This window comes from Halichoerus grypus, chromosome 12 (assembly GCF_964656455.1).
Source record: "Halichoerus grypus chromosome 12, mHalGry1.hap1.1, whole genome shotgun sequence".
In the NCBI taxonomy this organism is placed as follows: Eukaryota; Metazoa; Chordata; class Mammalia; order Carnivora; family Phocidae; genus Halichoerus; species Halichoerus grypus.
This window is the reverse complement of record NC_135723.1, coordinates 86,891,835-86,916,532: the sequence shown is the minus strand read 5'-3', so window position 1 is coordinate 86,916,532 and position 24,698 is coordinate 86,891,835. Positions and strand designations below refer to the sequence as shown.

The 24,698-nt window shown below is 39.5% G+C and overlaps 1 protein-coding gene across 4 annotated transcripts in view; it reads left to right on the top strand.

Moving 5' to 3' along the window:
• The window catches only part of CHCHD3 (coiled-coil-helix-coiled-coil-helix domain containing 3), a 271,596-nt gene that overhangs the window by 205,115 nt on the left and 41,783 nt on the right, over positions 1 to 24,698 (top strand). For all 4 annotated transcript variants that reach the window (XM_036091684.2, XM_036091683.2, XM_036091682.2 and 1 more), the window contains one exon: positions 14,601 to 14,671. In XM_036091684.2, coding sequence (XP_035947577.1) covers positions 14,601 to 14,671 — 71 coding nt within the window. The remainder of the gene's footprint in view (positions 1 to 14,600; positions 14,672 to 24,698) is intronic.

Sequence of the window (24,698 nt, the reverse complement as noted above, 5' to 3'; positions counted from 1 at the left end):
AAGGGTAGTAAATGGGTTAGCTCAGAGTTTCTCAACCTGGATTCCAAGGAAGTAATCTCAGAAGGTCTTCTCATCTCTGTGAGGATCTTTAGAATTTGTATTTTCTGTTCTGTGTTTGTATGATTAATATAATCCTATTTGCAATCAGAAGGATGGACCGTACACATTTGAGGAACACAGGGTTGGATGCCAGCTTACCTCCTCCCGTGGCATTCGCGTTGTGATGAGGGGCTCTTGGAGGCTGCAATGGTTTATGGAACCAAAGGCAATTATATTCTTTGTTTAGTGTAATGGGTCCGTTTCTATTTCTCTCTCCACTAGCCTTTAAAGAGGTCTTCACCCTCCCATCGGTAGGGCCCACATTAGCTTATTGTTGAAAAATAAGCTCTTTTTTATGAATTGTAGGTTGGCCTGTCAGAGGGCTAGAAGAGAAGGTGAAATGGGTAAGCCAGTTCATCAAGGGGAGCATATGTTGTCCATTTTTCAGATTATTGATATAAAATTGGGAATGAATAAAGAACGCAGCAGAGTTGATGGTGAAGAAGCTCATGTTTGCCTGCTTCTCTACCCTAAGGATTATTGTTTCCAGCTTTCTTCTTAGCCCATGGTTTTCAAGAGAACACTGAGCGTGTGTGCACGCCAGTGCGTGTGCTGAGCCCCAGTACAAGAGAGTTTGATTTCTAGAGTTCCTTTCCACAGGGGCCGATGAGAGAGCAGTTAGGGTAGAATGGAATGCGTGCCTGGGATGTGTTGCAGTCGAGCAGCGACGGCCTCTCTAGGGAGCTGCCCGGCGGGTGTGCTGTTCAGTGTGCGTACCGTCACCTCAGGGAGCCCTTCCCAACACTCAGGGCCTGGCAAATTGACAGTGTCCTGTTACAGCTGGCAAGAGAACCAGAGGTCCCTGCGCCGGAAACACGCAGTGATTTAAAAGTTTCTGTGTGGGGCTTGCAAGACATCGTGGTAAATTCTCGTGATAACCCTTCTGATAACTGAAATTGCTTCGTCTCACCCTTGTCGAAGAAACAGTGAAACGCACGGCCCTGTCAGAAGTAGAAAGGTGTCAGGTTTGTAATTCAGAAGTCTAAAAGGTGAGTGTGGAAGGGGGTATGGTTTTCCCTCAGAAGAGCTACAAACAGCAGGAAGATTTTAAGACCTTTTACCGACATTATTGTAGAAAAGGATAATAGAAAAATGCATAACCTTCTATGTAGGGTAAATGGGGAGTCTCATAAGCATGGTTAAAGGCAGGAAGGGATCAGGGAGTCACTTTCCCAAAATATCTAGATTAGTTACTTTTCTGGCATGATACAAATTTAGGTGTAATGCCTGTTGGAAATTGTGGCATGGTTAATTTTCTTATAAAATGATACAATCCCATGGTAAAAATTTAAATTGTTACAGAAGGCTATTAAATAAGAAGGAAAAGTATCTCCTCCTCATGTCCCCTTTCCAGGGGTGACAAATATTTCTTGCAGACTATTTCAAGGTTTGTGTGTATGCATGTATGTAGACTCACCAGTTTAGAAAATTTACTATTCAAATTATTTCACAACTTTTTCCTACTACATGGACCTCTTTTCCATCCATATCAGTACCAGTAGATTTCCCTTATTTCTAAAGAGGTTAGAAGAAAGTTTTACAGGTGGAGAGAATTCTGCTCTGAACCTTGAATCATCTGACAGAAACAGCGAGAGAAATTAAAAGGAAATAAAAACACAACTAACTTAAGAACTGCATATGAGGGGTAGTTAGCTCCTTTAGGAAAAAAAATAGGGCTTTAGAGACTCATTAGAAAAACTACTTCCTAGAAATAAAAAAAAAAAATCTATATAGTGATCCTGTGGCACTGTAATTCCCTGTTAATTATACATATATTGGTGTGATTTTTGAATTTATGTCTGTCTCCTGTATGTCATGAGCTCCCTAGAAGCAGGGCCAACCCCCTGTTTTCTCTGCATTATATTCCAAATTCCTGGCCTGTGTGTGACACAAATCTCCAGTATTTGTAGAATGAAGAGATGAACAGATGAAGGAAACGTAGAATGCCAAGTGAATGTTTGCTGCAGCTGTTTATTTAAATTGCCCAGATGAAGAAACTAGGCATGAGATAATATAACTCATATATACGAGGGGCGCCTGGGTGGCTCAGTTGGTTAAGCAACTGCCTTCGGCTCAGGTCATGATCCTGGAGTCCCGGTATCGAGTCCCACATCGGGCTCCCTGCTCGGCGGGGAGTCTGCTTCTCTCTCTGACCCTCCCCCCCTCATGCTCTCTCTATCTCATTCTCTCTCTCAAATAAATAAATAAAATCTTAAAAAAATATATATATAACTCATATATACGTAATATAACTCATGTAGTGGCATGGCTGTCAATGAATCTACGATTTCTATTCTAATTAGAAAACTAAATCAGGAAAGAAAAACCTGAGACTCTAATTAGTGAAGTTTCTCAAGTGCCTGGGATAAAACTAGAAATGCCAGAAGCAGCCCTGAATAAATAGCTCTTTGCTTTACATGAGAAACAGTATAGATGGAAGGAGAATGTAGGTACAAAAGCGATTCATTAACTTTGCCAAGGTGCCCATGGGAGACCATGGTGTTTTCATGAAATGTGGCTTCTTCGAGACAGTAAGCTTTGATGCTACCGTTAAACATGGCGTTAAAATTTTTCAATTCTTCCTGTCCTTTGTCAGAAAAGGAGAGAGGCAGATGGAAACAGATTTCTGACAAGTGGAAGCAGAGCATTTCTGCAAAGGACAGAGGTGCTCCTGTTGTGTCTTTGCGCTTGACTTTATGAAAGTCATTTGTGAGGTGCACGAAGAGCAAACCTATCAGGGCTTAAGAAAGGTCTGTTCCGGGTTATCGTGACTCTGTGTATCATGAAGGTGGAATGGCTTCAGTTAGAAGTTTATTTTCTTAATTTTATTTATTTATTTTTATTTATTTATTTATTTGAGACAGAGAGAATGAGAGAGAGAGAGCACATGAGAGGGGTGAGGGTCATAGGGAGAAGCAGACTCCCCACTGAGCAGGGAGCCCGATGCGGGACTCGATCCAGGGACTCCAGGATCATGACCTGAGCCGAAGGCAGTCGCTTAACCAACTGAGCCACCCAGGCGCCCAGAAGTTTATTTTCTTCTTATTTAATAAAAGTCTAGAAGTGCGCAGTCGAGGACTGACATGTTGTCCTTAGAGCCCCAGGCACCTACTGCTTCGCTCCGGCTTCCTGGCCCAGGGCTTTCCCTCTCCAAAGTCAGTTTGTATTCCAGGATGGCTGCTGGAGCTCTGGCCATCCCGTCTACCTCACAGACTGGAAAAAGGAGAAAAGGCAAAAGGGCTGAAAAGATTCTTTGCCAACTGAGGTCGGCTCTCTTTAAGCAGCCTACCTGGAATTCCCATACAATTCTGCTTACAGCCCGGCCTAACTAGAAGCAACCTGTGAATTGTAGTTTGGTTGACCATATATCTAGTTTATCTAAGTAGGAGGGAGAAATGGTGGGATAATTTACTGATAGGCTTTCCTGCAGGGAATCCTCATTTGCCTTTATCATAGAACTTAATAGTCAGAACTTCTGATTTGTTTGAGACTGCTAAATTAGTAATTTATTATAATCACTAGTGATAGGAATTTGAAAAAAAAAATAGGGTGGAGAATAATTAAGATACACTTATATAGGTACCCAGAAGGTTATTAGCAGAAACGTAGGGCTACTCAGGATAGCTCTTCAGGAGTTTATCGCTTGCACAAACCAGCATTAAACCCATCCACTTGGTGCTCATTCTTCAGGTTGTGGAGTCATGCAGGTAATTTAATGGAGCCTAGGCTCTGATGGGATTAGCTAGGGGGCTAAGGGTTGTTGGCGGGAGTGGTATTCTGATGGAGAATGAGGAGAAGCCAGGCTCTATGCCAAGTGCTGAACCTACAATGTCCCGTTGATACAATCACCCCAAAGATAAGGTCCTCGTTCTTAGATGTTAAAAAGTGAGATCCAGTTTAAATAACCAAATCCATTCCTTGGTGTACCTCTTAGAAACAGAATACTGAATCTGATATACCATGCATTTGAGCCAGTGTTGGCAATTTGCAAGCTATTTAAATAGGCAGTGTATTTATTTAAAAGGCATTCTCTAGAGCAGAAGGTTAGGGGGAGGGAAAGGGATAAAAGGAGAGGGTAGATAGACAGTGGACTCAAGGCCATGGGTTTAAGAAGTGCCAATAATGAAAGAGTCTTTAAGATGCCAAGTTCTTTATTCAAGGGTCACTTTTTTCACTGATTATGATCAAATTCCTTCCACTGCTCTTCTTCCCATCTGTAACAGACGTCAGCATGTACAGGAACACACAGAAGGCAGAATTCAAATGACCCATTAGGTTTTCTGATAGAAGGTTTGTCAGGATAAATACTAAAACCACTAGATAAACTAAATTTAGACCTTTAGTGGTTTTTTTACTTCTAAAAATTCTGTAATTTTTAAAATTGTTGTGCTAAAAATTAGGTATATTGCAGTTAGTCTCTTGATTCTGTGTGAGTCTATAAAAAAGACAAGATGGGTTGAGGAAGCATGAACTCTTTTTTGGCCACCTGAAACCATTCAGTAGATGACTGTTTCAGGGCTTCTGTGCCTGGATGTGTAACCATGCTGCATTTGCAGCATTAAATCACATCCCCAAATGCTTAGCTTCATCTTGGGGGAAACATACTTACCTGCATCTAGCTGATTACATATTATAACATAGTTCCTGGACAACTGTTATAACAAGAAGTGGAAGTCTGTTTTGAATCCAGCTGCTTAACCTAGGAATGCTCATATTGACATTGTCGGTCAATAGGAAGGCTTTCACTGATGCTTGTAGACACTAGACCTTTGTTTAAGAAAGCTAGCCAGGTAGAGTAACACTTGTGTTTGGGTGGGTTGTAGGAGGGATAGAGACCTACAACGGTGAGCAGTAATTATAGATCATCTTTGAAAGAATAGAGCCACACCTTCAGCCAGTCTGCTCACATCTAAGGTCAGACTTGGTCCTTCTCCCATTCACTGTTGCTAAATGTCTGCAGAGTTGCAATCATCTTTGAATAGACAGTGAGTAGGGCTGTAACTCTCCTCTGAGAAATAGTGTAAGGTTACCAGAATTTAAATTATACCTCAGTGTGATGGTTATATAGTTGTGCCCAAATCATCATATGAAGCATTTTGTAAAAGAACTGACAAGAGCTAGTTAACAAATTTTTCTTGTGTCCTTTTTGATTTGTACGTTTCTTGTATACCACAGGTATGATCATATTATAATAGAACAGAAATAAGATTCGGAACCTGAGAAAATACTGCCAGAATACTGTGTGTGCATGTTTTCTTTTGATCTAATTTAGAACTTGCAAACAGACACTTTTCAAATGTAGCAGTAATGTGTGTCTGTGCATGTGCATTTTAAAATACACTTTTAAAGGGAGACTTTCTGAAAATGGAAAATGGCAGTATCACACATTGAAAAACATGGGCCATGGCCAATGCCCCAAAAATTGGGAATGATGCCCACTCTTGTGGATTCCCATTTCCTTCCTATACTGTCTAAAATCTTCGTTTTTGGGTATTAGAATACCAGATGGGTAAATCCCACCCCCCAAACCCCAAATTTGGATTTTAAGAGTGGCTGAAAAGAAATATTGGAATACTTGTATCCAAAGTCAACCACACTGTTTTGTGCATGATTTTGTGCTGTCACTTCAGCTATCTGTGGCAGGTATGATAAATTGGCTCAATAAACACCAATTCCAAGCTCCTGCTTTCTCTTACTGTAGAAGTGAGAAAACAAAACACTTGCATCCAGGGTTGTGCATGGTCTGTAATTCTGGCCACTGAGATGGGAGCGCAGATCTCTGGAGAGAGCTCCTCTTCCCTTCTCTATCTCCTTCCTCTTCCTTCCTGAGAACTTGGGCACGAGAACTGGAGGTGCAGTAGCTAGCCCGAGACTCTGGGGACACAAGCCGATGCTAAGGGCGGCTGCGAAGGAATAGAAAGAAAAGGGCCTAGGCATTGGATAGTAGCCTTGGCACCTACATCAGCTGTGGGTTTCCAGCATCCAGACTCCTTCTTACCTGAGGAAAATAAGCCCCTTACCTGCGTGTCGCTTGAACTGTTACCAGTGTACTGTCATTGTACTTGAACATGATCCTAGGTGATATCCACATCCCTTTTTTTGTGGCATAGCAGACTGCAATGTTGGTCAGTTTGTGAAAGAGACATGTAATAAATGTAGTATTCCATTTTGCCCATGTTATATTATATCATTTACCTTAGACTTACCTCTCCCCCAGCCTGTTGTAAATAAAAGTCAACTTTGGAATGAAGTTTAGAATGAATGGTGTCACTCTAACATTATTTCAGTAAGTTTCGTGTATCATACACTGTGCCGAGTGCTCTAAGTATAATGATGGGTGGGATGAGATACTTGCCTCGAGGGATCGTATGGACTTGTTGGAGAGACCACATGTAAACACATGGTCAGTACCATGCGTTAAGTGCTTTGATAAAAGTCCATGGTGCTTATGAGAAGACAGATGAAGGGCATAAATCAGTTAGCTTTTACTGTATAACCAACTACCCCAAACTCGGGCTTTAAACAACTCCCATTTATTTACCTAATGATTCTACAGGTCACCCATCTGGGCACTACTTCTGGATTTGGCTGGCCTCACTTATCCTGAGTTGGCTGAGGTTTGGCTGGGCCTAGGATGGCCTCAGCTGGAGTGACTTATAGTCTCTCCTACTTTAGCCTGGGCTTATTTATGTGGCACTAGGCAGGGTTCCAAGAGAGAGGCTTCTGTTTGTTAAGTGGCCCGTCGTTGCTCCTGTCACATCCTGTTGGCCGGAGCAAGTCAGAAGCATAGCCCAGATTGAAGGGGTGGAGAAATAGACTCCACCCTTTCATGATAGAGAAACTTGCAAGGTCGCCTCACCCAGGGGCATGTATTACAGAAAAGAGGAAAAAATGGTGGCCAGTTTTGAGGTCTGCCACAGGGCTCTGAGGGAACAGAGGAGAGGTACAGCAATAGATTTCTTTAAGGAATTCATCTCAACTTTTTTCTTTTTCTTCTTCTTTTTTCTTTTTAATTGAGAGAGAGAGAGAGAACACAGGCGGGGTGGGGGGTAGAGGGAGAGGGACAAGCAGACTCTCTGCTGAGCAGGGCGCAGGACCCAGGGATCATGACCTGAGCGGAAGGCAGATGTTTAACCAACTGAGCCACCCAGGTGCCCCCATCTCAACTTTTTAAAATTCAAGATAATAGCCCGCTCTTTTTTTATTAGCACTTAAGGAAAGGGATACCATCAGTTCTGGAATCATTTTCCAATATTGCCAACTTCTACTCTTTTGAACACTAGTTTTAAAAGTAATCCATAAGAAAATGTTGCTCTGAGAAGAGAAGAGTTGCATGCAAAGAAGTACAGGATTGAAATAGTGGTTGTCCACTTGTCTTAATCCAGCATTTCTCATGGAACATTTGAGGGATTCTGTTCTCTCAAGATGCTCCAGAATGAAAAGATTCCATGGGAAATCAGTTTGGGATTCATCATGAAAGGTATTTCTCATCTTGGAGATTTACAATGCATAGTAAGAATTAAGGCCCTGGGAGGTCCTGGCATTAAAAAGTACTTTTACTATTTAATTTGGTTCATTGGATTTCATTGGTGAGAAGGTCAAAATTATTGGTTTGATTTTTTTTTTTTTAATATGGGCTGGTTAGTGTCACCATCTCTCTCTCTTTCTCTCTCTCTCTCTCTCTCTCTCTCTCTCTCTCTCTCTATATAGTTTTTTCATAGTCATTAACATTGTTAGTACTGCCCAGCCACAGTCTTCACATTTCCAATTTATCTTAAGGAACAGAAAAATAGGGTGCCTGGGTGGCTCAGTTGGTTAAGCGACTGCCTTCGGCTCAGGTCATGATCCTGGAGTCCCTGGATCGAGTCCCACATCGGGCTCCCTGCTCGGCAGGGAGTCTGCTTCTCCCTCTGACCCTCCCCCCTCTCATGTGCTCTCTCTCATTCTCTCTCTCTCAAATAAATAAATAAAATCTTTAAAAAAAAAAAAAAAGGAACAGAAAAATAGAACAGATGAGCTGTGTAAGCAAAGTTCAGTGATGATTGGTTTAAAGGAAGAAAAGATTTTTGTTTTTTAAAGATTAAATTTTTATTAAAATGGCTTTTGAAAAAAATTACCCAACACTCTATACTTTTTTTCACTCTTCAAATAATTTATAAAGATAATAGGTAACATTCCTGTACTGCTTACCATATATAGCCCTAGGTACTTTTCAAAGAACTTTACATGAATGATCATAGTTAATCTCCCAGAGATTTTTATTAGGCCACTTCTGTGACCCTCCCCACCTTACAGATGTGAGAGAACTGTTGGGGTAAAGTAACATGTGCTGTTTTACCAGGATGGAGCTGTCATTGGTGGTGTGGCTCTGCTGTGAGTTGCTCACTGAAGTACAGAGGGCTCTGGACAACATGTTCATGTTTTAAATATATTAAAGATTTGTGTACAGTGGAACATTCAGTCTCGCCAACTCAGTCTGTTGCCTGTGCCCTTTTTAGTAATCGGTACCTAGTGCCTTAGATTGGAAAATGTTTTAATATGGAAAATGGAAAGGCCTGTCGTTTCCAGCGGTGTCTTGTCCTCTAATCTAGGTGACAGACGCACCTCCCATATCTAGTATTATGTTGTCATTTTGGAGTTCCTCCTAGGAACTCTTGTTTCACTAAATCTTTGACCAAAAAAAAAGATAAGCCTTTATCAGATTTTTGATAGCACTAAAACATCAAAAAGATAGTATTATTCTACTTTGAATTTATAAGGTCTACATTCTCAAAGGAAATCTTGGTGGAAAACGTTGTTTTAATGGTCATGTCAAACAAAAATTTGTTTTAAAGTAAGAAAATAATAGACTTTTAATATTTGATTTAAATAACATTTACCTACCACAAATTCATGTAACCACTGAAAAAATCATGTCAAATATTTTACCTGCTGTTGATGGAGCAGGAAACTGCAAAGTGAATATGAGTGAAAGGTATTTTTAAATTTTAGGTTGTAGGTGCACCTGAGTGGCTCAGTCAGTTAAGCGACTGACTCTTGATTTTGGCTCAGGTCATGATCTCAGGGTCCTAGGATCAAGCTCTGTGTTGAGCTCCAGACCCAGTGGGGAGTCTGCTTGAGATTGTGTCTCTCCCTCTCCCTCTACCCCTGCCCCTGTTCCTTTCTCTCTCTCTTTCTCTCTCAAATAAAAAGATCTTTCAAAAAATTGGTTTAGGATGTAAAAGACCTTACCATCATAGAATCAATATGGCCATGCACAAAGCAATGATCCTTTCATTGAAAGACCACCGTGTCAGATCATGGGCAGCTTTCTCTGCCTGTTCTTTTGGTTCTCTTTTTAGGGTCATCTCACCAGGTTGTGTCTCCCATTCCCCATACAGCATGAGGACTTAGAAAGTATTTTAATGAAGTTTGGAGGGGAGATATAGATACATGTAGATAGGTAGGTATATATAGACAGGTATGTATGGTCATTTATGTATGGCCATTTTTAAAAATTAATTAATTTGACAGATTGAGAGCATGCACGAGCAGGGTGAGCGGCAGGCAGAGGGAGAGGGAGAAGCAGGCTCCCCACTGAGCAGGGAGCCCAACTCGGGGCTTGATCCCAGGACCCTGGGCTGAAGGCAGTCGTTTAACCAACTTAGCCACTCAGATGCCCCATATGGATGGCCATTTTATATACATAAATATATATATTCTCTACCTTCTCTGGCAATTGGAATGTGGATGTTACTTACTTGAAGAACAGACCATCTAGGTCTCAAGATTTGGCTATTAAAAAAGGATCAGATGAAAATACAATTAATGTAAGTGTACTACAACATGCTGTGGGGTTGACCAAATAACAACACCCATAGTTATGATAATGACATTAAAGTGACAGTAATTTATAATTAATAAACAAGAAAAGGGGCATGTACGAACCAAATACCATCCCAAGACAACAGAGATAACACAAGCAGCCTCTCTGAAAATTAGGGTACTTCTACCACCTGTGGGTACCTATTCAGAGCAGAAACATTGCAGCATTGGTAGGCAGCTGTGAAGGCAGAGTCTGGGGAGTAGTTTGGGGTCCAGCTTGAAGAAGGGCCCATTGCTTCTATGGTATTTGTCTCAGTAATGCATAATAACGTCAATCTAATTATGAGAAAACGTCAGATAAGCCCAAATTACCAGTCGTTCTGCAAAAGATCCAACTGGTGTTCCTCAGGAGTGTCAAGGTGTCATAAAAGACAAGGGGAGGCCGAGGAACTGTCACAGAGAAGAGGAGACTGAGGAGCTATAACAGCTGAATGCAATATGACATTCTGGATTGGTCCTGAAGTAGAAAAAGAACATTTGTAGAACCAGAGAAATCCAAACAAAGTCTGCAATTTAGTTACTACTTGTTACTAGTAATGTAATATAGCATTGTTAACTTACTCATTTTGATGATTGTACTGTGATTATCTTGAGATGTTGACATGAAAGGAACGATGGTGAAGATAGACCGGAAGTTTCCACTATTTTTTTTTAAGATTTTATTCATTTATTTGAGAGAGAGCATGAGCAGGGAGAGGGCCTGAGGGAGAGAGAGAGAATCTCAAGCCTACTCTGGGCTGAGCATGGAGCCCAACATGGGGCTCGATCTCCCAATCCTGATACCACAACCTGAACCGAAATCAAGAGTTGGACACTTAACCAACTCAGCCATCCAGGCACCCTAGAAACTTTCCACTATTTTTGCCCCTTTTCTGTAAATCCAAAATTCTTTCACAATAGAAATTGAAAAAGTCCTTTTATTTGGTAATGTGTGGACATTCTGCAATAGCTTAGCATTACAAAATCTTGACTGAGCTGACCTCTTCAGCACATACCCCCTGCACATACTTCTGTTTTCTGGCTATATTAAATCATTTGTTGTTGTTAATTAGCTCCTTTGGGGAGATAGAGGAGAGTAATACAGTTTTTGTATATATTACAAAATATTATAACCAGTGTAATAAATAGCTGTATACACCTCATTTTAGAACACTTCATTTTTTTAAAAATATTTTTATTTATTTATTTGAGAGAGAGAATGAGAGAGAGAGAGCATGAGAGGGGGGAGGGTCAGAGGGAGAAGCAGACTCCCTGCCGAGCAGGGAGCCCGATGTGGGACTCGGTCCGGGGACTCCAGGATCATGACCTGAGCCGAAGGCAGTTGCTTAACCAACTGAGCCACCCAGGTGTCCCAGAACACTTCATTTTAAGAAATATAGCAAGGCAGTGAAGACCCACTGTGTTTCCTTTCTTTGTGTTATTCTGCCCCTTCATCTCCTACTGCCACCACCAAACTGCTAGCACTTGGAGATAATCAGTGGAATTTGCTATTTAAGAATCCTATTTTGTTATTTTGCATTTTTCCAAACTTGACATAAATTACACTCTGTGATATCATATCTAGAACTTGCTGGTTTTTTTGCTCCACATGTATGTCTTATTCATTCTTTTTCATCACTATGTAGATTTCCACTGTACGAATACCCAGTATTTATTCAATCTCCTGCTGGCAAGCATATTGAGAATTTTTTTTTTTTTATGGTTGTTGATTTTTAAAAGTATTTTCTGAGACCAAAATTGAGACCAAAATTACTGTTTCTGAACTCCAGTAACACTATCCACAACTTTTAACTCAGTATTTGTGACCTTTCCTTATGAGTATTTTTCTTTTCTCTTACATCAGATGGAAAGCTTCTTGACGATCTGTTTCCCTAAGGTGAACATTATTGGGATAATAAGTATCTAATTTTGTTGAATAAGTAAGTAAATACTTACCTGAATTAAACACTGTCTACATACAGATCTTGGGCATATTTGTGTTTATTCCCTTAGTTGTTACATGTTGTTGCCTCCTGGAGCTTTTTCTCTGTTAGAAAGATTTATACAATGTGGGAATCTGGCCACTGAGGTGGAAATATAGGGCATAAATAAAGCCTAAAACTTTAACTTGAGGACGCCTGGGTGGCTCAGTCGGTTAAGCGGCTGCCTTCGGCCCGGGTCATGATCCCAGGGTCCTGGGATCGAGTCCCACGTCGGGCTCCTTGCTCAGCAGGGAGCCTGCTTCTCCCTCTCTCTCCCTCTGCTTGTGCTCTTTGTCAAATAAATAAAATCTTTAAAAAAAAAAAAAAAAAAACTAGAGAAGTTAAAAGCTAAGATTGCGGACGACACAGGTACGTGGTTTTTTTGTGTGTATATGTGTTTAACATCCTAGGGAAACTTCGACAAAGTTAGTAATAATTTTACCTGCATTTGGTAACTTACTGTATGACAGAACTCTTTTGTGCGTCATTCTTGTTAGAAAGCTTACAATATATTGGGGCACCTGGGTGGCTCAGTCATTAAGCGTCTGCCTTTGGCTCAGGTCATGATCCCAGAGTCCTGGGATCAAGCCCCGCATCAGGCTCCGTGCTCAGCCAGGAGCCTGCTTTTCCCTGTCCCACTCCCCCTGCTTGTGTTCCCTCTCTAGCTGTCTCTCTCTCTGTGTCAAGTAGATAAATAAAATCTTAAAAAAAAAAAAAAAAAAAAGCTTACTATTTGCCTTTGATCATTTTGAATTAGTACCCAGAATTAGTTTTGCTGAAATTAGTTTTTTCCTCCAAAACTATTTTATTCTCAATATGCTTCCCAGCAGGAGAATAGATAAATACTGGGTATTCGTACATTGTTGCTCTTACTCTGCAAAAGCACTTAACAGGTTTCACAGCTCTGGTGCCCATCTCGTTGGATTTCTGTAGCCGCTTTGGCAGAGATAGGCAGGGCTAGTATCATCCATATTTTACAGGTTAGGAACAGTGGAAAGGAAGCTGAGGGAGTTTGAAGGACTTGCTCAGGGTCGCAGAACAGAACCAGAAAGCAGATCTTTCAACCTAGTCCTGGCTCTGTCTGGACATTAGTTTCAATGCTTAAAATAATTGAAAGTATTAATCAAGATGTTATTGCTTCACGAGAATTTTAACAGGTAATTCAGTAACATAGTGCCCACTTGACAGTTTATCATAGTAGTATGGGGAGTTTCTCATCAGTGTTACTGGTAGATTAGTAACTGCCTTTTTACTGCCTCTTTGTTAGAAGGGTTCACAAAAAAGCTTAAACCAAACATTGCAAAAGAGCATGTTGTGACTGGTGTGTATTTTAATGGAAAGAAAAATCTTACAAGTAAAACTGAAAGGAAGGTGTGACACAATCTCAAGTTAAAATATTTGAGAAGACAAATGGCCTTTTGGTAGCTTGAGACCTACAGATGAATTAAAAAAAACCTCTCGGCATATAGATGAAGTTGGTCACTCAAATTGTAATTTTAAAAAATGCAGAAGCAGTATACTTAGAATATTGTCTTCATGTCAAAAATGCACCTTCATGCTTGAAAATGATAAAAAATTACAATCGATCCTTACAACTGTTCTGTTCATCTTTATTGATCAGGTGCAAGAAAGATAAATCGCAGCCCAAATAAGATTATAGTAAATGTTAGCATCGTAGGGGACTCTAGGTTGATAGAGAGCCATTCATCATCTCAAATGGTGACCTGTCCACTGCTCCAGCCACCCTGAGTCTGCTGTCTAATCACATACCTATTGATTTTATCTACATCCAACAAACCTGGATGTGACTGTCATTGGGCAACCCAGATTGTTAAATGCAAAGGGGTCACTGATGTGAAGAGGATTTCATTTTCATTTTCTCCTCAACCAACAATGATTTATTAAAAAATAAACTACCCCAAGTCATGCATGTGAAACCTGAGTGATTAGGGATTGAAGGTGCACAATAGACCACTGTATTGTGTAGTGTTCTTTTGTACTGGGACACATTTTGCAGGATATTTCATTGAGTCTAAAGGTTCCTGGGGTCATTTAGGCTACCCCCTGCAGTAAGACAGGTTTCAAAGTAGCCAGCCAGAATAGACAGTTTTAAATTTTTCTGCCTCAGGAAAGGCATTACCTTCCTATTGCAACTTGATTTATGTTCATTTATGTGATAGTGGAAACATTTTTTTTTTTTTTTTTTTTGGTGTAAAAATTACCTAAATCCGTCCTCTGTTCTTACTGATTAATTTGTTATAAATGTTGATGCTCTTGCGGTCATATGGAGGTGATAGAACACATTCTACTCCATAAAGAATCCATCTCAAGGACAAAAATACCATGTTAAAAAAAAATGAACCTTGAATATCCTAGGTAGAACATTGGAATAGTAGGCAAAATATGTTAAGAATGTTCTCATGGGATCAAATAATGATGCATTTTAACCATGAAAGTTTATTTTAATTATAACTTGTATGCCGGCAGACATACTATTATTTAAATGGACACCTTTACATGCATTTTTAGAAGTTGCTATGCCACTTTTGGAAGAAATCTTTGTCCTCTTGCTTGAATGGCTGAACAAAGATTTTATGTATTTTTTGTCATTGTAAGCCCTGCACACATTTTGTCCTCTTGGACAGTGAAAACTCTACTATCAATCTTTGTCCACAGAGCTCAGAATTCTACAAAGTCACCACTGAACAATATCAGAAAGCTGCTGAAGAGGTGGAAGCAAAGTTCAAGTAAGTTTTTAACACTATTATAATTATTTACTGTTCTCGACAAGATGCAAGTACAACTTTATTGCTTTTTGCACAGAAGATAGTTTGTTGTGTAGCCCTCTGGAATACTTGGAAGTGTGTTTGGGCAGTTGAGGCGTATCCACGTTATCTGCCGTTAGTGGAATTCAAGCACAAGGAAAGAACCTTTGATGAAAGCTTGTTTGCAACTCAATTTTATGAAGTTAAGGGAAAATTGAAAGCAGTGGTAATAGAGTTTTCATTTGGAATCATACTACATAAGATAGGATGCCCTTGATTATGAAGGTGATATGAAATTGCTGTTAATAACAGAAACATAGAGACCATTCACTTTTATGTAATAAAATGACGGGCATGTCCAAATTTGAGTATCCACTCTTCTCCTGTTTAAGCTGTTTTCATTTCTTCACATGTACCTTGAAAGCATTTAAATCACAGACTTTACCTTGCCCCTGATTATGAAGGTGATGTTAAATTGCTGCCTCTGTTAATCCTTGGAATGTTTAAATGAATGTTCTGTAATTGATGGATCAACGTGTCCATGACCCATAGCCCTGTACTTTCCCTTTGCTGCCAGTTCTCAGGATAAGTAAGAAGACATCATTCAGAATTTTCCTGAGAGTATAAATAGCTCTATTGTGTAACCCCTGTTAGTAGCACATGTGCAAATTAGTGAAGCAAAAAAAGGTACTGTGACAGGTTTTGTTGAAAGGTTGCACTGGGCTCTGACCTCCTTCTTGGTGCATGTTTATAAGCATTTGATAAAATGATTAAACCTAAGGTGTAATGTTATTACTTTTTGCTGTGGTACAATTTGTGTGGTAATGGATATTAGTGTTCTTTTAATGTTGATGTTTTAAAAAAAAATGATTTTTTTTTTTTTTAATTTAAAGATGGTTTGAGGTATATTTAAACAGACCTCCAATCTTTGTTAGTGAATTCTCTTTTTAGGGGCAGCAGGGAAAGACCTGAGAATGGGCCACAGATCTCACTCTTAAAGGTTAACATGCTATCTTAAGTATTTAGATATAAAATTGGATATGGACTTGATTTTAAAAGGTGCTCTACATACATAATTTTTAAGTTATATGTTTATCTTTCTCCCTAATGATAAAGTAACATTCGTTAACTTTTTTGTCTTTGTACCATGAGAATTTTTGACTAGGTACCCTGGGTATTTCTTCATGGTAAGAGGACAGCTATTCAAATAACTAAATTTTAAGGTAAATCAAAGGAGGTCAGTTCTGACTAGAATGATCTGTGAAGTTCTCCTAAAGAAGATACTAATTTAGTTGCGGCTAGAAGAGGAGTACTGAGTAGATGGAAAGGAAAAGTATTCAGAAGGAAAATCATGCTCTCTAGTTGGTGGGTGAGAAATTAGTTCAGATCAGTGGTTTGACTCAGAGGGATTCTAGTGCAAGATGAAGTTGGAAAGGTCAGTAGGGGTCATCGTTAACTATTGGGCTAAAAAGTTGGTCTTCATTTAGCAAGAAGTTTTTGGAAGGTCTTTGACCAGGTAAATGCCCTGATTTCTGTGCTGCTTGAGTAATAGAAGTCTCTAACAGTGGATGTGAGGCATTTGATTTGGAGGCATGGGGAACAGTTAGCAGTAGTACTAAATAGATGAGAGGACTCTGTAAGCGACAGAGAAAAGAAAGAGATGGGTGCAAAGAAGTCATTGGAAGATTAGGTAGGAATTAGCGAATGACTGGTGTGTTCGTTGGCTAGGGCTGCCTATCAAAGTCCTGCAGACCGAGTGGTCTAACAGAGATTGATTTTCTCGCAGTTCTGGAGGCTGGCCGTCTGCGATCAGGGCACCAGCAGGGTTGGCTTCCCCTGAGGCCACTCTGCTTGGCTTGCAGGAGGCCGTCTTCTCCCTATGTCTTCACAATGTCTGCCTCTCTGCATCTGCGTCTTAATCTCCTTTTCTTAGGAATCCCATTGGATTAGGGCTCACCCTGATGACTTCATTTTAATTTAATTATCTCTTTGAGAGCCCTTTGTCCAAATACACTTTCTGATACTGGTCATTAGGTCTTCAACATATGAATTTGGGAGAGGGGGAGCCCAATTCAGCCCATAACACCTGGATAGAGGGGCCGGGGAGAAACAGAAATAGAGGGTTAGCAGATTGGAAAATTGGTGGAAGCTGGATTTTTACAGTTAAGTCTGGTTTGAGATGAAAAGAATCACTCTTCTGAAAGCCCGTGCACCTGCCATGTCATTCAACCTGGGCTAGCCTGCTGGCAAATGAGAGGGTACATGGAACTCAAAACTAAAGGTCCTGCTGACTTACTTTCTCCAAGACAACATGGCTCTGTAGGTTAGACTTCATTTTAATCAGAGCCTCAGCAGCTTCATTCTCTCTTACCTTTAGAAGATATTATTCTTTATTAATTCTGCTCTCACCTGGTGTAGTAGAGAATTTGGCCTTTCCCAAAGAGAGGTCTAGTCTTTATACTCATCTTCTGGGAGAGGTAACCTCTCACCCCTTGGAATTTCCTGAGTGATGGAAGTGTCTCATTAGTCATGATGGGCCCTTTGGGCCATGTGGTATCAGCCCAGCCTCCAGGGAAGTAGTACTGGAGACTGAATTCAGCCACATGGGCAGCTTGTCAAACAAACCCATATACCAGTGAAACCCTGGACACTGGAATTTGGGTAGACTTCCCCGGGTGATAATACTCTGTGCATATTATCACAGGTTGCTGCCAGGAGAGTAGAACATCTTGAAGACAGTGGAAACTTTGCATCTGGAACTCTCCCAGACTCAGTCCTATATATCTCTTCATTTGGCTGGTTCTCCATATCATTTCCCATAATAAGCCATAACTGTAGTTTAATGGCTTTCTGTGAGTTCTGTGAGTCCTTTTGGTGAATTATTAAAGGTTAGAGTGGTTTTGGGAACCCTTTGAACCTGGCAGATGATGTCAGGGTGAGGACAGTCTTGGGGACTCTGCCCTCAGAATTTGCAGTTTGACTAAATGTAGTACAAACAAAACTCCAGGTTTTTACATACTATGAGGGAGTTTTAAGAGCTAGCTTTTCAAGAGAGTGGCTTTCATTATATTATTATTTTTTTCAGTACTATCTGCTAGACCGAGCTTCCTAGAATATTGTATTTTTGATTTGTAGTGAGGTTCTTAGCTTCACACCTAGGGAGTAATAGTGCCTTGGCTCTAAGAGATACTTACCATCTTTGAAGGCCCTGAAATTACTCAGTGGAACTTTATTTCTCCTTACAGATTTGGCCATCCCAGGTAATCATGGCAGCTTTAATCTTTTGCAAGGCAGTATACTATATCCTTTTCATTTCATGACAGAGCTGATCTCAGCAGTCCCCCTTAGACAACAGGCTCAGAAGGACTTTGAGGAGGATTTAATTAATTTTATCTGATGGAAGATTTCATTTGGATGCATCTTGGTTACAGGAGATGGAAGCTTTTTATTTTTTTATTTTTTTTTAAGATTTTATTTATTTATTTGACAGAGCGAGAGAGCACAAGCAGGGAGAGCAGTAGAGGGAGAGGGAGAAGCAGGCTCCCCGCCAAGCAGGGAGCCTGATGTGGGGCTCGATCCCAGGACCCTGAGATCATGACCTGAGCCAAAGGCAGACGCTTAACCATCTGAGCCACCCAGGCGCCCCAAAGATGGAAGCTTTTTAAATTGCAGTTTCAAGGGCGATATTATACACCTTATGGGGGTCACACAAAATGATTGTAAAGAGAAAGAAAGCTAAGAGTACTTGAAGCCACACATGATAAACACCAGTCACATCGATGCATCTTGCCAGGATAGCTAATGGAATTATTTTAGGGATGCTTAAATATTAACTCACACTTTAGTCCTTCAGTTTATAGTTTTGGCAGGAAACCATTAAAACACTTTAGATTTGATGGCATTTTTCCCCCTATTTAATCAACACGTCATTCATTCAGAGAACTCCTCTGTGACATGCCCTCTGAGTTCTGAATACACAGCTATGAGGAAACAGGTAGGATCTTACCAGTATGGAACTCGGGAGTCCATCAGAGAGCAGGAGGAAGACAGAATTTTAAAATAAAGAGCTTTTGAAAAATCCCAAGGTAGTTCTATTATCATGGGATAATTGTGTCCCTAATGAGTTATTAAAAATATTATTTACGTTTTTTTCAGTAGGAATTAAACAGTTTGGAAATTAAGAATGTATGCTGTTTATTTTCCTGCAAGAACTTTTACCCCACAATAGCTTTAACATTTTAGCTATAAAACCAAATCCCTTAGCAGATCCAGCAATTTTTTACATCTAGCTTTTATTCAAAAGATAACCTTAACTTTTCCCAGTCCAACTAGAAACAATCACTGTTAGCAGTTCCAATTGCTTTTATCGCTCTGGTATTATCTGTTAAATAGAGCAGTTTATGGTGCTAGTTCTCAGTTTCATGATGCTGTTACCATGTCACGTAGAGAAGTGTTCCCTGGGTTAATCCTTATTCTTCACCTGATAGGTAATTAATTAAACAAAATACTATATTAAATGTTACATTGATGGTTCCTAGCACAGGTCTAGCACAAGATAAATGCTCTGAATATTTGATTTTATTGTTATATATATTGTGATAATATTATTATTATGTCCAACTCAAGTTATATGACTGTGTACCATAGGAGAAGTTTCTGTATTTGTTTCCAGACAAAATCTACCTGATGTTAAACCCTTCTCTGAAAACAAACAATAGAAAGAGTTCTTATCCTCTAGGAGCTCTCAGCCCAACCAAAGACAAGGGATGAAGCCGTGGGGACGGGGAGGGTGCAGTGAGGCATGTGGCAGAGAACAGGGAGAGGGCTGCAGGGGCTCTATCTCTTGATCACTATCAGAATCAGACCTCCTTGGGTGGATTAGATCCTGTGTACCACATCTGCAAAAAGGAAGCATTATTACCAGTGTATTTTGTACATATGAGGTTTTTTTAAATAAAAAAACAAATGTTAAGCACATATCAAAGAAATATAGAATATTCTGAAGGCAATGGAAACCTTGTGAAGACAATACAATATCAAATAAATGAAAAGCATTTTAAAGACAATTGATATTTCTTTCCCATGCTGTCGTAGATAACAAAGTGGACCGTTTCCACCTTCCCTAAAGGAGAAAGTATGAATGTGGGAAATGACATAGGTCTGTTGAAAATGTTTTTGGACTCCTTTCGTTAAAGGTGTAACATTTCAGCTTGGCTTCAGTTTTGTTGGAAGATGAAGCACTTGTAAAGGAGTATGATTCTATGAGATCGTACATGAATACTAGTAATATTCCTTTGTGTGCTCTACTTTAGAAGGGTTTTCACTTTTATCCTTGAATGAAGTTGTTGAAACCTGACTTATAAATTTAGGCTCATGGAAGAAGCCTGGGTTATCCTTACAAGGTATTAAAAGATTAGTTACCCTGTGGAAGAAGTTTAGGTGATTTTAGAGTATCTGAGGAATGCTATGCAAAACTCTTAGAGATAAAATGGATTTTGTAAGTATTACCATGTATTCAAAGTTTTCTTCAATGTAAAATGCTTTAACTTTAAAATGTTTTTGGTTTTATTAGGTTTTTCACTTTGACTGATGTAGGGGTGGAAAAATTTGCCCTTCGTCTAGGATCTTTGGCTGGTCGAATAATTAAATTGATTTAAAACCAATTAACAGGAGAAAACAACTCAAAGCGTAGTAATGTGTATACATGAGAGAGACCTGGAGTAAGTGAGTAACTCTCCAAAATGGCCAGAACCATCACCTTAAATAGCACCTTCAGCAAAAGACAAAAGATTTCGGAGATACAGAATCAGTTATGGGAGCACAGTGAACAAGGGTAAGGTTGTTATGCAGACCTAAGTCATCCTCTTCTCCACTGATGAGAGTTTCTAGAGGTTGAGTCATCCTCTCTTCCTGATACCGCAAGAGAGACGCCCCTGCAAATGGAGGATTTCTTTAGACATGTCAGTGTCTCCTGCAAAAGGGTCACTTCTCTTTGGTTTGCAGAGCTTCTCACGTGTTGGCACTTTCTTAAAAATCATCAACCAAAAATTATCCTTATGCCAGAGAGACATGTCTTGGGGTGGCAAATTCTGCTCCTCTGCACCGGCAGTCCTGTTTTGTTTCTTTGGGGTGGATGATTTTAATAGCTATACTGGAAATGAATTAGTGAAGCTGAGGATTACATGCAGTGGTATCAGCGGGTGTTTCTCATGTTCTCTGTAATTACACATGGGATCATGGACAGTTTTAAGCAACAGTGTTTAAAGATCCTGCTTAATTGGCTGTAAAATAATTAAATAAGGTTTTGACTGGCAAATTTATAATTCTGTTAGATGAGTAAGCCAGTGCGCCTGAATGTCAGTGTGACTTCAATTTGGAAATATTAGATTAATAGAACTAATTGTACTGCAGGTACAAAGTTTACCCTGATTAATAGTCTTAAAACTTTTCTAGAAGTGTAGCCAAGTAAATTTATGTTACTTACTTCTTATTTTAATTAAAACTTATTTCAAAAGTTTGAGCTGTTCAGTTTTGCTGTGCTTCTCTTTCTCTTTGGTTTCTCCAAAGTGGAGCTCCAGCAATTTTTCGGTGACTCCAGCTGCCTTATTGAATAGCTTGCCTTATCAAAAGGCTTAAAATTATATACTGTTGTACATGTATTTGTATCTGCAGCTGACAGGTACCCTGCACATCGTCTCTAACACTTATTGATGTCTGTTTATAACCTACTTTAGTGCTGCGTGAATGGCTCTGATAGACCAAATGTACATGATAAATGTTTTATCTCTGATTCTCATTGATCAATTTCTAAATGATCAAATGGTTTATCTCAGTAAGACACTAATTCACATTGATCAAATTCTAAATGACCAAGTTGACTTGGCTTCTGCTGAACACAAATTGTATTAAAACAACATTACTTGAACATGCTGTCTTTTCTAATGCAGGAGTTATGTTACCAGCAGTTACATTATAACTAGAGTTATCGTATTATAAAGATGTCTCCTTCATAATGAAAAGTTTACACAAGAAGAAAAGAATGTGATATTGCAGGAAGAACAGGGCTTTGAGCAAGGATTTGGGCTTTTACTAACTAATTAAATTCTGCATTTGTATTGGGCCCTCCTTCCCCTTTTTTTAATTTGAAAGGCTGTGAGCAGGGAGCATCGCAGCTGCACTGGTGACATTTTATTCCCTAGGGTCCTCAGAGCCAAGTAACATCTTGATTATTCAGTAAGAGATTTAGTAACTGTAGAGGCAAAATTCTAGATAAAGTCAATATACCTGTACCCTTTGTGTATAAACTTGGTTTCAATAGCCTATTTAGAAGTTTAAGGTTATTTATTGTTTCTTAAAAACATCAGCTCCCCTGTGTCAACTGGCAGGGTGTCTCAAACCCTCTGGAGTTTGTCAGTGTTGCTGGCAGAGGATTTCCATTCTGAAATTGAGAAACAATGTTTATGAGCTGAAGAATATACTTTGTATATGAAGCTAATGGCAAATACACATTTGGCTGAAACATAGTCTTGGTTGTTTAGAACAACTAATTCCTCAGGCAGGTTATTTATTACATCTTTGGCTTGTCTCTTCCATCTGTAAAATGTAAATTATAACCACCACTCTCTTTAGGGCATCCAAGCTGAGAAGGTTTAAAAGTTAAAAAAGAAAGAAAAGAAAGTTGTCATTGAGCCTCATCTAAAAATGGTTGTCAACGGTGGTTTTACTCAGTTCTAAAGGCTCTGGCTGCCGTTTTAAGTATGTTCTGGATGGTGTGGCAGCCCCTCGGTACTTCCTCAGGGGATATGTACAGGACAGCCTGCCACCTGTCAAGTTATGAGTCTGTCTCCCTTTCCATCCCCCACATCCCACCCACCTCCAACCACAAATTAGTTCCAAGTAAAGTGAGATCTGCTTTCGAATACACCAGTATTTGACAACATTTCATATGATAGGTATTTAAAATTGGTTAGATTCGTAAAGAAACCTTAGGTGATTGATGCTTTTTTAAATTTCTTTAAGATTGGAGCCCTTCTAATCAGATCTAAGTTACTTAGTTTCTTTTTGTTCCTTGGTTTGGATCTCTATATTGAATCTATATACTGTCTTCTGAGGGAACAGAAGTAAATGGCAAGAAACATTAACACCACGTGGGAGTAAGCTCTTTGTCTGCACTTTTTCTCTGCTTCCTAAACTGTCCCTCACAGTGTTCCACTCAATCCAGAAGTGTCTGCAGAAAGGGGCGGGGCAGGGTGGCAAAGTTGATTGCAATACAGGGCAGGTGCGCGGGTGTAAACCACAGACATTATGGTCTGTTTCACAAAAAGGACACAAACTGCAGCCATCACATGAACATCTGCACTTGTTCACAAGGTCAAGAGATGGTTGCTGCAGACACTTGCTCTTCACATCAATGTCAACATAAGTATGTGACGGAACTGCAAGTGGTGACAGAAGCCGCCAAAGGTCCAGTCCGATTAGCTCCATCCTATCCGGGACCCAGAACTCTTGTCTCTGTCCAAGCTGTGGCAGTCAGCATTGGTTTGGTTTGCTCTGGGCATCTTCTTCACTTTAACCTATTTATGTGTTACATGTAAATGATCCTAACCAGTCTTGTTGTAGCGCTTAGGTTTGTGGCCATAAGATCCTGAATTCATGCTTTGTTCCACGTGAGATAACAAATTGTTCTGTTTTCCCCTACAAGAACATTAGCATTGAACTTTCTTTCTTAATCAATACAATCCATTAAGAATCTAGCATACCCTACATGGTTATATGAAACATTAATTACACACTGTTAGATAAATGGAGGTTCTGCCAGGATGATAGCTTGTTTCTTTCCTTGTATCATAGTATTTAAAATGAGAACATTTGGACTTCTAGAGTACATGGTATTTTGGAATTTGTCTACTGATCCTTGCTTATTTGAGTCATTAACTAACGGTATAGCTCATAGTTCCCAAAAGCTATTTCTAACTGGAAGTAGGAAATCTTTTCCTCTTGCTCATTCTGACTCGAGTTCCTTTACATTTTAAAGATCCAGTAGAAAATAATTTTTGATTTTCCTTTGATGTTTTCGGAGATAAGAAAAAGTTATTTTGCTTTTTGAGTGCCACTCAGCTGCAGGTAGAGAGAAGCTTGTAAGGAGGGTCAATTAGAGTTAATTATTGTCTGACAAACCTGCCATATTTTAAAATGTCCAGGAAGAGTTCTAGGTTGTAGATTTTTAATTCTTTCCTTTTGTCAAGGTTACAGAATTAACCATCTTAAAGTCTTGAGCATAGTTAAAAATTGCATTGTAGCCATTATCTGCACATAAAAATGATAGCTGTCAGGATGGTCTGTGGGAAGTTGTATAGGCTTGGCCATATTGTAAGATCCAATTATGTTTTATCGCTCTACAGTTTGGTAAGCCTATTCCAAATACTATCAGGCCTTCCTGCCTCCAACCAGATAATTATAGATGTCTGTGGTTGCCCTTTCACCATGCATAGGATAAAACCATGGTAGTAAGATTGAAAGCAGAACTTCTAGGATAATTGCACTTAAACATACATTTCCATAGCACATTTGAAATTATAATTTATCATGAGATGTCTCATGGTTTCAGTCTATTAAGGATTCCCATTGCTGGCTCTTTTGAATTTTCTTAAGACATAAGCAAACAAAATACGGAAGTTGGTAACTTGGTCCTTACTATAATTTAAAACTTCTGTTCATCTAAAGACACCATTAAGAAAATTTATAAAATGGGTGAAAGATTTGAACAGACACTTCGAAGGAAGATATAAGGATGGCCATTAGCACATGAAAAGTGCTAATAACATCATTAGTTATTAGGAAAATGTGAATTTAAAATGTTGGAATGCTGAAAACCGAAAGGACTGACAGTCCTAATTGTTTGACAGGATGTGGAGAAGCCAGAATTTTCATCCTTTGCTGGTGGAGTTCTAAAATGGCAGCCACTTTGGAAAAAGTTTGGCAGTTTCTTATAAATTTAAACATACATTTG